Source organism: Chiloscyllium punctatum, chromosome 15 (assembly GCF_047496795.1).
Source record: "Chiloscyllium punctatum isolate Juve2018m chromosome 15, sChiPun1.3, whole genome shotgun sequence".
Lineage (NCBI taxonomy): Eukaryota > Metazoa > Chordata > Chondrichthyes > Orectolobiformes > Hemiscylliidae > Chiloscyllium > Chiloscyllium punctatum.
The window spans coordinates 75502936-75518270 of record NC_092753.1 but is presented as its reverse complement, the minus strand read 5'-3'; the positions used below and the strand labels follow the sequence as shown (position 1 = coordinate 75518270).

Sequence of the window (15335 nt, the reverse complement as noted above, 5' to 3'; positions counted from 1 at the left end):
TTATTCCCCTGCTCATCACTTGACTTTTGACTTTCACCAGGCCAGTCCTATGCTCTGGAATTTCCTTCCTAAATACTCCTTTCCTTAACAGTTCCATAAAATCAATTTTTTTTGGCCAGGTTTTTCATTACTCCTCCAAAATAAAGAACTTGCATTTACGGTAGTACTGCAGAATGTATGAAAGTATTTTACAAAAAATAACGTATCAGTTAGGTGCAGTCATTGTAGTGTAGACAACCTAGCTGCCAATTTACATCAGACAGATCTCACAAACAGCAGGGAGAAAATAACCAGATAATCTGCTTCTTTGCTTTTGGTTGAGAGACAATCACTGTGGGGGAAATTCTATGCTACTCTTTGAAAGTATGCCATGGAGTATTTCACATCAAACCAAGATAGGTGATGGAGCTAAAGACCACACCTCTGACAGTACAGCATACCTTCAGCATTGCATTACAGTGTCTGTCTAAAGTAATGTGCTCAGATATCAGAGTATCTTACACAGTCCTATGACTCATAGGCAAGAATGCTACCCATTGAACCATTGCCAATAATGCCAAAGTTTATTTCAAATTCATGATGTTTTCTTATATTCAAGGTGCCACATTAAAGTCACGTTCTAATGAACAAAGGTTTTGCTTCTGTGATTGGGAGTATCCATTATTTATGCAACCACAATTCAGTTGAGTAAAAATCATGGTCTTTAGGAATAAAAGGAGCATACATTGTTTCTATAACACAACATCATGGATCATGTTTAAAACTAATTGTCCCTTCTTCAAAGTGGATTCACTCAGTTTTAGTCTCAGGTTATTTCAACCCAATTACTGCGTGCGATTGGCTAACAGGCTTTGCAAATTGAATTAAAGAGGGTGTAAGTAAAGGCTCTTCTTTTACCAGGCCTAAAATACAATACTCGCTAAAGGTAACTTACTGAAATAATGGCTCCAAACTAATGATCCAAACATTCAAATACACAACAGTAACACTTTTGTTCAACAGACAGAATAACTCCAAAAAATACATCAACTGTATTCTTTCATGGGATTGGGCTTCACTGGAAAGGCACATCCGTAATTAGCTTTGAATGGAGTGGCCATTTCAGAGAACACTTAAGAGTCATCAATGGGCTGGATTAAGTAAACAAATGGCACATGCTTTCCCTAAAGGAACTAAATGGGTGTTCATAACATTCGGTGGTAGTTTCTTGCACCTTTGCTGAAACTAGTTTCATATTCAAGATTTATTAATTGATTTTAATTCTACGAGTTGCCATAACAGGAACTAAACCCATGTCCCCAAAGAATTAGTCTGCATATCAGGAATACCAATTCAGCAACATTAGCCCAACAACACTGCCTATAGCTCCCCCCCAACTAACTCTATTGTATAAATTTGAGACTTGTTCTAAGAGTGAATCATAGAATCCCTACAATGCAGAAAGAGACCATTCAGCTCATGACGTCTGCAATAACCCTCCAAAGTGCATCCCACCCAGACCTCGCATGCTATCCTTGTAAGCCCACATGGAGTTTTTAGCATGGCTAACCCAACTAATCTGCACATCCTGGACACTACAGGGCAATTTGGCATGGCAAATCCACCAAACCCACACATCTTTTTACTGTGGAAAGAAACTGGAGTATCCAAAAGAAACTCACAGACATAGGGAGCACATACAAACTACACATACACAGTCGTCAAAGGCTGGAATCGAACTGGAGTCCCTGGTGCTGTAAGGCAGCAATGCAAAGCACTGAGCCACCCTGCCACTGTTAAATAATTTCAGAAGGGAGTGAGGTGTCATGAGATTAAGGGTTCCTTTTATCAAAAAGGGACAAATTATACTCTTTGACATATCTTTGATGCAGTAGAAAAAGTCCCATCGATTGTCTGAGTGTATCAGATACTTAATACGTTTGTAAGTAAGTAAAAGGACAGATCACCTCTAAGAGACTCGGGTAACAGTACTTTTTGTGCTCTAAATGAGCACTTATTGTCAGATTATTTCAAACTGTTTTACAGAAGGTATAGTGAAAGGGAGATCACACACAATTTCAACAAAAATAAAATAAATAAACAGATTAATTTAAAAAGAGTGCAGTGCTGAAAAAGCACAGCCGGTCAGGCAGCATCCGAGGAGCAGGAGAATCGACATTTCGGGCATGAGCCCTTCACCAGGAATGAGTCTTATGGGCCAAGGGGGCTGAGAGATAAATGAAGGGGGATGCATCTATTGTATTCCAGCTACCTCCTCCCCTTGCCCCACTCCCCTTTCATTTATCTCACAGCCCCCTTGGCCTACAAGCCTCATTCCGGATGAAGGGTTAATGTCAGAAACTTGATTCTCCGGCTTGTCGGATGCTGCCTGACTAGCTGTGTTTTTCCAGCACCACACTCTTCAACTCTGGTCTCCAGCATTTGCAGCCCTCACTTTCTCCTACATTAATGTAAAGGTCTATTAAAATTCTAAAAACTGTAAATTGTAAATCAGAAATGGAGCAGAAACTATCAGCAACATGAGGAGCATAGAGAGCCTTCTAAAAATTGCAGGACGAAAATGTGCTTATGTACTGGGCTTTATATAGCGCAGAAGGAGTTGGTGACATGGGTGATGCTCTTGGCATTGTAATTATGTGAAAATTAGGGACTTGCTGAAGCATGCGACATTGCACAACCAATTGATAGACCAAGTTCATATGATGACAGCAGAACACCAAAGAGAAGCAATAGAAGCTACTCTTTCAGACATGGAATCAAGGCACATTAGTGAAGTCAATATTAAATATATTAATGCTGCTTTTGTGCCAGTACTGACTGTGGATTCCAAACTGGAAACATTTCCCATGGCCTAGTGTAGACTTTTAGAGAGATAACAACTCTTCACAATACACCCACAAAGTGATTGATATGATAACCACATCTTCTTTGTACACCCTCTTAACACACATATGGTAATCCAGAACATGGAAAATAACGTCTCTCAAAGATGTTTCAAAGGGCTACATTTTGAAATGTAATTACTTATATTATGCAGCTGCTTCATAAAAAGCAAGTTGTTTAAAACAGTTCAATAATGACCAATCCATCTTGGTTCGTGGTGAAAAGCATACCAGCCAGAAAGCAGAGACATTTCTTATTTTTACCAAGTTGTGTTGTGGATTTATTTTTCACATCTATGGAAAACCACTGGGATAAACCTGACTGAATGTACTTTTGAAAAGATGGTATCTTGACAATGTGTTACTCTCTTAGCAGATGAAAATTCAAGCACTTGGGCCAAGACAACGCAGAAAGCTGATTTTAATAAATCATGCTTCCAAGATGGAGTCTTGCCTGAGGGTCTGTGACACTGTAGGTGTCCATGACCTCTTTCATTATGCTCCTAAAGACTTGGATCTGAGCTGAGAGTATGCAATCTTAGAAAATTGCCTTTCGAGTTACTAAAAGTAGAAAAACATTACACAGAACTGAATTAAACTTAAAAGGTGACATCAAACTCTTCAGATTAAAAAAAAAATCACCATGCACCTTCTATAAGGAGAGAAATTACACCCTTGAACAGGACAAATTAACTGTGAACTAGTCGTAAAACCACCATTATATTTAACAACCTTGAAAAGTGAAATGCATCTAAAATGATAAAGACACTTTCATTGACAGATTTATGTCAGACAAATGTAGTCTCTTTCATATTTCAAGGTCACTACCTCTTACAAAACAGCTATATATATCACAACTAATGGAGACAGCATGACATTTTTATTTAAGATCCAGCACAGACAGTGAAATAGTCAGATAGGGATAACAGAGAAGTTGCTTTACTTTGTGATATCTCATCAGACTATTTTGATTGCAACTACAGAAAGTTAAAATTTTAAAGTCTCAATAAGCTCACTGCTGACCCTCTCTACAATTAGCATGAGTATGTATCCTCAATCACTTATAATGATCTCTTTCTGGTATTTCTTCATGATAGAGTGGTAGTCCATATAACATTCATTCAAATTCAAAAACTTAACTGGCACAGGTTTAAGGGAACAGTAAGACAGAGTTTAAAAAAAAAGAGACCTACAGAATAAAGTTCAGATTACACCAGGACCAGACAAGGCACAAATGTTTAGCACTATTCTTCTTTTGAAAATACCGAAATTGTAGAAAGTGTTACTGTTGTGGGGAAATACATTTCAAACACAAACTGTGTATGTGATGAATTCGATGGCACATGATTAGTGCTTTGTGTAAAATTAGACTTGGCAGCAATGACTCATTTATTACGGAAAATGAGGTAATGGGCTCACTTTTAACTCAGTCAAAACTCATCAATTTGTACAGAGTCAAAATTTCATCCCATATTCCTCATTTAGCGTAAATGACTATGCTTGATCTTTTTCCATAAACATTTCCTCATAAGACCATAAGAAATAGGAAAAGGAGTAGACCTTTTGACCCATTGAACCTGCTCAACCATTCAACAAAATAATTGCGGATCTGACATTCTGTACATCTCTCTCCCTGTCACCCTGATCAAGAATCTGTCTCAGTCTTAAATATGAACAAAAACTGCACCCCCAAAAGGTGTCTATGGCAAGGAATCTCAAAGACTTACAAGTCTCTAAGACAAAGAAATTTCTCCTTATCTCAGTCTTAAAACTGGCATCCCTTTATTCTGACACTATGCCCTCTCGTTCTAGACTCTCTAATAAGGTGAGATATCCTCTCAGAATTTACCCTGTCAAGCCCCTTAAGAATTCTATATATTTCGGTGACAGCACTTCCCATTTTTTCTAAATTTCAACCAATAGAGTCCCAACCTGTTTAGCCTTTGCTCATGAGACAATCCCTCCTTACCAGCCATCATTTTAGTAAAGCTTCTCTGAATTGCCTCCAATTAAATATCTTTCCCAAAATAAGGGGACTAAAACTGCTCACAGTACTCCAGATATGGTCTCACCAAAGTCTTGCACAGTTGCAGGGAGGCTTCCCTACTCTTAAACTTCAACCCCCTTGAAGTAAGGGCCAACATTCCATTCACCTTCCTGATTACCTTCTGCACCAGCCTGCTTGCTTTATGTGTTTTGTGCACAAGTATCCCCAGGTATTTTTGTGTCGCAAATGTCGTGAGTTAAGCTGAGCTGTCAGCTTTGGAATTTTTCACCATCTTTGGCCATGTGCTGTTCGCCTTTCCTTTATTACCCCAGATTCTCTCTTGGTCTCCTCAAAATTCCCTGAACTAAATTGCTTGTTGCCAGGGTAGGAGGATTAGAGCTGTAGGGATAGGCTGAATATGCTGGGGCTGTTTTCCCTGGAGCGTTGGAGGCTGAGGGGTGACCTCATAGGGGTTTATAAACTCAAGAGGGGCATGGAAAGGATAAATAGACAATGTCTTTTCACTGGGTTGGGGGAGTCTTAGAGGGCATAGGTTGAGGGTGAGAGGGGAAAGATGTAAAAAGGACCTAAGGGGCAACTTTTTCATGCAGAAGGTGGTTCATGTATTGAATGAGCTGTCAGAAGAAGTGGTGGAGGTTAGTACAATTATAGCATTTAAAAGGCATCTGGATGGGTTTACGAATGGAAGGATTTAGAGGGATATGGGCCAAGTGCAGGCAAATGGGACTAGTGTAGGTTGGGATATCTGGTCGGCATAGATAAGTTGGACCGATGGGTCTGCTTCCGTGCCGTACACCTCTATGACTCGCTGAATCTTCATTTTCATGAAAATAACTCTAACCGTGCAAACTTCAATATTCTGTCCACACAACTCCTGAATTTCACTCAGTCATCACTGTCTCCAAAGGTGGACACTTGTTTACTGATACTTAATGCTGAGTTCATCCGATCTATCTTATAATAAGGTCTCTGATCTGCTCCTATTCTAAACTTCTGGACTTCCTCCTACAGTGTTTCCTCAGGATTGCATTTTAATTCACTGAAAAAGCTGTACAGTTTAATGCTGCACATTCCCATAATTGTTTTTTTTGGATATCATCATGTTTCTGTTTTATGGTAAAGGAGGTTCCTTGAACCGAAAAATAAGCAGGGACAGAAGAAAGATTGAAGCAAAAGTATATTGTTGAGTTAAGGCGAAGTAAGCAGCATTCTGTACCTGTCTGCACTACTTCTGAGATCGGAATACTCCATTTCCTAGCAAAAACATTCACTGAATTGACAAGTTCAAGAGAGTTGGTGCCATGGTTAGTATAGGAGCAGTAAATCAGTTAGAGAATGGATTGCACCCAAGTACAAATAAAGGTAATCATAATACTTTCTGTGCTGTGGGACAACAAAAGTTTCAGAAATATCAAGCAATCAGGATTGAATGCAACTAGGTTAGGTTAAGTAGACTTCTTGTGTTGGATTATTATCTGAGAGTGTTCATTCATCTGGTCACAAAATTAGAGAATCTCCAAAGACCATTCAGCCCATCTAGCCCACACTGAGCATCTGAAGAGCATCCTATCCAGATCCATCTCCCCACCCTATCCCTGTAACCTGAATTTCCCAAGACTAATCCACCTCACCTGCACATCCCTAGATACTACAGGCAATTTAGTGTGGCCATCCACCTAACAGGCACATTTTTGGAGAGCAGGAGGACACTGGTGCACTCGGAGGAAACCCATGCAAACACGGGGAGAATATGCAAACTCCACACAGTCAGTCACCCAAGGCAGGAATCAAACCTGGGTCCTTTGCACTGTGAATGGGCAGTGCTAACCACTGAGCCACTGTGCCACCCATTTGGAGAGTCGGTATGGATTTGATGGGCTGAATGGCCTGCTTCCATACTGTAAGGATTCAATGATGTGGTGTTACAATTTTTCTTATTTAAGAAATATGATTGTCGTTAAAGAAAATCTAAATCTAAATCTGCAATCTAAAACAACATAAATCACAGATGGAGGAGCTTTTCTTTGGCTGAATGATCTCGAAGGGCTCTGACTGGGTGTGAATGCTGAAGTCAAATGAACAATCAATTTTACACTTTGAAATGTTTTAAATTCCTTATTACGTTTAAACATGCTGACTCTTTCTAATCAGTCAGCCTAATCCAGTCTGTTTGATTAATCTTTTGGTTACCAGAATGACGAGTTTGATAATGCTTTTTGGAAATGACTTTGTAAAATTAGCATTTTAAACCTGTTATATGAAATGATAAATGTTATTGTTCAGGCTGTGGGTATCCCATGAATACCCTAGTCAACATGGGAGAAGGTTAGTGCACTGACAACAGCTCTGCCCAAGAATGACAGACAGTTTTAGATCAGTTGTGAATTATTCGGCAAAAGCTGCATTCAACTGAAAGGTATAATTGGTTAGTTCATAACATTTAAAGGGTTTAACTCAGTTGGCTGATGGTTGCTTTGTTGCAGAGTGACACTAACAGCATGAGTTCAATTACCGCACTGGCTAAAGTTACTATGAAGGACTCTCCTTCTCAACATCTCCCTTTGCCTAAGGTGTGGTGACTCTCAGGTTAAACCATCACCAGTTGTCTCTCTCTAATGAGAGAATAGCTCTATAGCTGGTAAGACTACGGCGACTTTGTTTAACTGCTTAAAGTCTAAGTTCAATGACACACAACTTCGGAAAAATGTCAGATCCCCTTTAATTACTCCAAGATTTTCCTGCACTTTTGTCTGAATATTTACCTCTGATTAAACAAAGCTTTCTCAGTGAAAAATCTAGTTGCTCTCAGAGATGGGTGCTCTGGCTAAGCCGAAGCTTCTCAGAAAAAAAAAATCAGCATCCACTCCAGAGTCATGGACACCCAACAATTTATGGCCCCAGGAGGTCCTCAATAAATTGGAAACTGGTCAATCAATACTGCAAGAAGGTGGCGTTCACAGAGATTACTTCAGTGAAAGAGGCTCTGCTTGAATCTTGCTTCTTTGTTTTGTATTCATGCTTTGTTTAAACCATTGGTAATGTTCGTCAGTCTGTTTCGACTAATTCCTTCTGAATGGCTACAGTCCATTTGAGTACCTTACCTATGAGTATATGATTTGGAAATGCTGGTGTTGGACTGGGGCGTACACAGTTAAAAATCACACAACACCAGGTTATAGTCCAACAAGTTTATTTGTAAGCACTAGGTTTTGGAGCACTGCTCCTTCATCTAATGAACTTTTAAATAAATCTGTTGGACTATAACCTGATGTTGCGTGATTTTTAACTTTGAGTACATGGTCAGCTAGTTCGTTTCTCAAAAGGTGTATTATATTGTGCAGGGTGTGCCATCTAGTGGCCATGTCGCTAAACTGTTGAAACCACATATTAATTCGTTATTTTGGCACACACTAATAAGATATTATACAATAACAATATAACATACATCATAACATATTATTATATATTATAACAATAAAGAAATATCTGTACTCAAGGTCAGGAGGTGATTGCACTGAGGTGGTGAAGACAGAGGTTTGTGAGTGCACTGTTTGCAAAACAGACTGAAGAAGGTGGTACTTTTTTGATGGCCACCAGCTGCAGAATACAAGAGGTGCAAGTGAAGTCCTAACTGGAAACGTTAACCACAATGGGCATCATTCACATTTTCATGATTGGTGCTTTTTAAATCATTAAAAATCAGGCCAACCAATGGAACTTTGTGCCATGTCTGTGACTGCATCATCCCCGATCCTCCCTCCTCAGCGTGAAGGTAGGCCTGTAAGCAGTCTTATAGAGTCCTACACCCCATACTGTGAGCCCCACAGCCTGCTGCTGAGTTAAAACCAGTCGTGGTGGGATGAAGCTACTGAATGGCTTCTTTGGGACTTCAACTGACAACAGAGGAAAAAGGCCATCCATGGGTCTTCCCAACACGGAAGTAATCCAGATGGAGGTGAAATGATGGCAGGATCCCTGCAGCAAGTAAGGGTTTACTATTAAATACCCTCCTTTGCCTATCAATCTCATCAGAATGGGGGGGGGGGCAGAATTGTCTAGCCATTGTCCTCACTAAAATTAAGATATTCCCAATGTTTTGCAACATTTGACAGGTTTACTTACAATTACTGCATATTAATTCAATACATGTATTGTGAAAGTGTTGAGAAAATGGTAAAAACCATCATTCATTGAGACTTGGCAAATGATAATCTAAGAATAAAATCAAAATATTTCAACCGAATAAAGCTCACACATAGCTTTACATCTTGTTGATAACACTAAAGATGACTTCATTCAAGCTTTGGTCTTAAGTCACATTTTTACAAGGAAAAGATTGGATTTCAAATATTCCTTCATTGCAGGTAGGCTCAATAAGTTACGTTGGAAGCAGTATCTTTTTCAAAAAAAAAATAACACACTTTTACATACCTGACGTAGTTAATGCGCTGAAGAGGGGCAACAAAAAACAAGGATCATAGAGATTATGGGAATCCTTAACGCTGCACTCTTTGAACGCTAACTCCTTTCCACCCTGAAACAGACAAAATGTTTGCAATATGAATCTGGATCTGACTATGCCATAATATATAGCTGGTATAAGACACGCTAACTTTCTGTATTTTGCATCAGCCAACATTAATATCCTCAGGTATAGATTGGGTTGGGATATCTGGTCAGCATGGACGGGTTGGACCGAAGGATCTGTTTCCATTCTGTACATCTCTATGACTCTATGAAAAAAACCCCACAAATAACGGATAGTAATACAACTAAATGCACCTGTGACAGAATATAGCGACGCTGAGGGAAGTTAACAATTGTCTGGAACATTTTCTCTTTGTCCAGGAGTGACAGGATTTCCTCCATGCCTGGTTGTTGCCACAAGGATGGCCCCAGGCTCTTGCGAGTCTTGTGGTGCTCAACAGCAGCTGGACCCCAAAGCAGCAGCCTGAGAAACAGATGTTTAACACAATTTACCTGAATTACAAATGTGCAGTTAGGTTCAAAAAAGACAGCATCACAATACTCAGTGGAGATTGCAATATTGATACATGTGTTTGGTTTCCTCAAGTGTACAAGTAAAATATTGCATCGTGAAAAATGTGTCAGTGAAGCAGAACGTTATTTGGTAAATAAAAATATCTCATTATGTTCTGTTTGAATCTCTCCATAAGGGAAAGTAGGCAATATTATTGTACCAAAGGAATTTGGATCTCCAGTTTTCTACAAGCACTTTTAACAATTTTTATTGGCAGTTTTTGTTTAATTGCAAAAGTAATATGTGTTATTGGAAAATAAAGAGATCAGCAATATCTTCTACTTATCAGGATTGAGGGGAGATGCAGACATCGCAGCATTGTTAGTGAACTATAAATCCATAGGCCCAGGGTAAACCCCTGGGGACACAGATTCCAATCCTGCCATGTCAATTGAGTGTTCAGTTCTGGGGCAATTAGGGATGGACAACAAATGTTGGTCTTGCCTAGATCCTATGGAAGAATAAGGTTAAAATGGCTAATATTTTATGGTTTATAATTAATTTTCACTCAAGTACAGGGTTATGAATGATAGAGTCAGTTTCCAGGTGTTTATTACTGATTAAAGGTGATTGCATATTTCATGAAGTTCAAGAAGTCATTTGGCATTGGTGCATGATGGAACTGATGCTTGTGAGATCTAACTTTGCAAAGATTAGCTGCTACAATATGAAAAGCACTTCTCTGGCTGTAAAACACTTTGGACATAATTCAGACCATGAAAGGTGCTATGCAAATACAGTTCTTTAATGGTCTTTGGTAATGAGATGCTTTGAAATAGAAGCCTACAGTTTTCACATTCTGCTGCTTACAGTTTAATCAGGACATTTTCATACATTATTGTAATGAATGCAACTTGAACCACCAGGGAGGATTACTCACCTGTACTCTGCAAGACTGATGTTGTTTTTCTCGTAAGACAGCAGGATCATCAACAGCTTCTGATCTTTGCAAAGGAAAGGGGCAGATAACCAAATTGGAATAATCATGTCTGCATTTCAGTTGTATGAAATTTAAATTCTTAACCAAGCAATTTACCTGTGTTACTCAGCGTTGCTCCATAAGCCCCCAGTAAAATACCAAAATGATTGCTGTTGCACACAGTTGGACATCGTCTGACCAAAATCAGTAACACATCAACCAGAGCATCTATAAGGAAAAACAAATCAAAATCTCAAATAAGCAGCCTTTAAAAAGTGTGACTTCATCTTTTGTGCAATGCCTCAGTCAGTCTCCACTTGTCAACCAATCAATCTTCTTCTCTTATTCAGTGTTAAGTGCTGCTTACCCTATACTTTGCTTTTCTGAGAATTGGTCTGATGAGCACAAGACAAGAAGTGCTATTTCTCAGCAATACTCAAAATGCATGCTATCAAACGAGAAATGTAATGCTGTTATCTGTGCTAAGTAGGTCAGAATCAAATCGTTTGTGATGCATATTATAAAAGCTTAATTCCCTTATTTAAGAAAGTACGTCCATTCTTTCTTTAACTATAGGTAAAGTTGGTGGGTAAAGATTTAGAAACAATAATCAGTGAAAATTAATCAACAGACATTTTGAGAGGATAACTAGCCCAAATTTGTAAATGTAGATTGTGCACGACTAATCTAATTGAGTGTTTTTTTAAAGTAAGCAATAGGGAAGTTTGATGAAGGGAATGCAATGAATGTTGTTTATTCGGATCTCAGAAATCATTTCACAAAGTATCAGATGAATCGTTCAAAAAATACAGCATGCTTAATGAATAGGGGACATGGAATACAAGAGCAAGGAGGTTGTGTTGAACTTGTATAGGACACTAATTTGGCTTCAGCTAAAGTATTGGGTCTAGGACTGGCCACCTCACTTTAGGAAGGATGAAGGTATCAGAGAGGGTACAGAGAAGATTCATGGGAATGTTTATCTTGCAGAAATGAAGGTTGAGAGAAGATTTGAATGAGGCATTCAAAAGAATGAGGGATCTGGACAGAGCCGACAGGGAAAAACACTCGCACATTTCTATATTAACTGGCAAAAGAAGTAAAATCAATGTGAGAAATTCTTTTTTACGCAGCACATGGTGAACATGTGGATGCCTTCCTGAGAGTGTACTGGAAGCAGATCATGTAAGGCAGTCAAAAGGTAAATCAGACTGTCATTTGAAAAGGAGCAATGTACAAAGTTTCAAAGGTGCGCAGCACTTAGTAAAATGCTCATATGGCCACCAGGCCTCCCCCTGCACTGTCACAGTTGTGACTCTGGAGCGGTGAAAAGCTCATTAACGGAATTGAGGCTCATGGAATAGGAGCATCGGTGTCAGCTCGGATGAAAACAATTGGCTTATGGATGCAAAACAGCGAGACATTGTACATTGGTTGTTGCTTCCAGCATGCACGATGATAGACAGTAGTGTTCCTCAAGATTCTACCACAGTGCTAGGACCACTGTTTTATGGATCTATAAAAAATGACTTAGATAATGGAATACAGAGTAAAATTTCAAATCTGTCAGTGATACAAAACTTGTAGATGTAGAGACAGCGAGGATGTTATTAATCATCTATAGCAGGACTTGATATGCTAACAGATAGTGGTAAATGAAATTTGAAGGCTTCCTTCTTTGTCCTACAACTCTAATACGGATAGTTAGGTGATTAATTTATGGCACACAGGAAGACATTTGGCCTACTGAGTCCATACCTGATCTTTGCAAACTATTTAATCAGCCTTAGTCCTGCTTGGTCCCTGTAGCCCTGAAAATTTATTTTCTTCATCTAATTTCCTTTTGAAATCATGGATCACTTTTGTATTCACTCCCCTTGTGGGCAATGACTTCAAGGTCATCACCACTTGTTGTGTACTGTAATACTGTTCTAATTCACATTCCCCTTGCACGACTTGTCCAAAATCTTACAATCTGCGGGCCCTAGTCCTTGTACCATTAACCAATGAGAAAAGGCTTTCCCTGCTTACTGGAACTAAACCTGTCATCACCTTGTACACCTCTATCAAAACTTCCCTCTTCTCCTCTGTTCCAAGGAGGACAACTCCAGCTTTCTAGCCGAACCTAGTAACCAAAATCCTTGAGCCTAGACAAAGATTGGTAAACACCTTCTGCATTCTCTCAAGGGTCTTGACAATACACATTGGCAAAGTAAGGTTATTAAATAATGGACAATGGGTGGAGAAGTCTGAAAGGGAAGACTGGGTGCTTCCCGTGATTGACAATATGTTTTTCACATATGATGGACTGAATACTGTACTCCCATTCTGAACTAATCACGTCGCACCATTATATAGAAAATGAACAAAGGGTGCATTGAATAGAAAACTGTACAACTTAACACCAAAGTTCAGAAGATTTGGCCATTCGAACTTTGAACACTTCACAGGAATCTCTTTCAGCCTTTAATGGGATAAAGAGTGTACATTTCTCTTTACAATTACCACACATTAATGAAAAAGCCAAACGAGTGGCTTTGAAGTTGCAATTTTTAAGGATATGACTTTGTTACCAAATGGTTGATAGCAAGAGATAAAACAGGAACTTTTCCATTTTTCAATGAATGAGAAATCTGACCTTGCATGACTTCTTAAAATTATACAAAGTCTTCTCCAATTTTTAATCACTTTTTTCTGACTTTTCTGTTCCAGTGGAACTGCTTTCTCAGCTATGGAGTCTTGTCATTTAGTTTGATGTTATGAGATAAAATTAGGAGAGCAGGTCAGGTTTAAAATGGCTTAGCTGGAACTAATCACTGACTAAGCAGCAGTCAAAGTACAGAATTTCATGTGTATTATATTGCTTCCAGAATAGAACTTTGCTGTTTGCTGAACAGAGCATGAGATTATCAGGAAGAATGTATTTGATATTTCAGTTCTTTACAATAAAACTGAAAAGAAGCCATTAAACAACCAAGTGGTGGAGATTTGCTCCTGCAAACAGCCTGCACTATAGACAGCAAATTATTTAATATCATTTTCTGCAATTATTATAAAAAATCATCACACAATGCAATAATTCTAACATTATACACCCCCTTCCAAAAATATAGAGAAATCTTTTCTTTATTCGTTCATGGGCCATGAGCATTGCTAGCTGGCCAGCATTTAATGCCCAGCCCCACTTGCCCAAAAGGCATTTAAACGTCAGCCACACTGTTGAAGGCTAAACCAGGCAAGGGCAACACAATTCAAGCCCTTAGTGAACTAGATGGGTTTTCACACATGGTCACCATTAGGTTAGCTCTTTTTAATTCCAGACTTTTATTGGATTCAAACTTGTTATGGTGGTATTCAAACCCATGTTACCAGAACACTAGCCTTGTATTTTGGACAGGCCAGCCCAGTGACATTACCACTACACCATCACCTCTTCACAAGCATATACTTCAGGTGGCATCTCTAGATACCAAGTCCCTACTCCCGGGTATACTTTATCTGGCCTTACCTCTTGCTTTTCCACATTCATCCTCTCTGGCACTCAGCATGGTTGGCAGAAACAGAGAGTGATTTGTGACCATCTCGTGAATCATGGGCAGCGGGATCAAACTTTGAGCCAGGTCTTCATTCTCATACAATATTTGTATCAATTTATAAAGGGCTTCCAAAAACGCCCAATCTCTATAGCGGTACCTGCCATTATAAGAGAGGGATCATTCAACGGAATAACATAACTAAGAACATTTGCATGGATACTGACTTGTGCAGTAAAGTTTTCTATATAATTCTGTGGTTGCTCCTCTTGTGAACCTTCCACTTTTAAGCTCCCAAAATAACATGCCTACATTGTCTACATTCATTTGTCTCCTTGCATCTTTAATGTGTTAAAATGAAAACTCACCACATCAACTCATGTTCCAACTCATGCTTTTACAGAATTCCAATCTTCATTACCAAGTTTCTTCAGCCTTTTCCTCCTTCCTATAACATACAGGTCTGATAAAAACTAACTTGGTCTTGCCGGGTGGGGGGCACGTGAGGACTGCAGATGCTGGAGATCAGTTAAAAAGTGTGGTGCTGGAAAAGCACAGCAGGTCAAGCAGCATCCGAGGATCAGGATGGTTGACGTTTCAGGATGGAGAACTTATGCTCAAAATGTTGACTCTCCTGCTCCTCTGATGCTGCCTGACTGGCTGTGCTTTTCCGGCAGCACACTTTTTGACACAGGTCTTGCAGCCCTCTGAACCATTAAATAAAAGTTTCCATTTAAAATGCAGTAAGCTGGAAAGAAATTTGTCCAAATCTGTAGGAGGTACACATAACAACATCAACATCCTGGTTCCTTCAGGTTCTTTCCTGCATTTAAAATTTTCACCCAATACCTCCTTGTTCAACCTTTTCTGTATTTATTACCCTTCCTCTCCTTTCACTTCCACTACTTCTTTGCCAATTTAAATCTTCATTTGAAGTCACTTCATTGTTTGC

General features: G+C 39.2%; 1 protein-coding gene across 2 annotated transcripts in view; it reads right to left on the bottom strand.

Moving 5' to 3' along the window:
* Nucleotides 1-15335, bottom strand: part of urb1 (URB1 ribosome biogenesis homolog) — a 117875-nt gene that overhangs the window by 32929 nt on the left and 69611 nt on the right. For both annotated transcript variants that reach the window (XM_072585491.1, XM_072585490.1), the window contains exons 27-31: nt 14359-14543; nt 10968-11078; nt 10812-10875; nt 9673-9841; nt 9322-9424 (exon numbers count right to left, since the gene is read on the bottom strand). In XM_072585491.1, coding sequence (XP_072441592.1) covers nt 9322-9424; nt 9673-9841; nt 10812-10875; nt 10968-11078; nt 14359-14543 — 632 coding nt within the window. The remainder of the gene's footprint in view (nt 1-9321; nt 9425-9672; nt 9842-10811; nt 10876-10967; nt 11079-14358; nt 14544-15335) is intronic.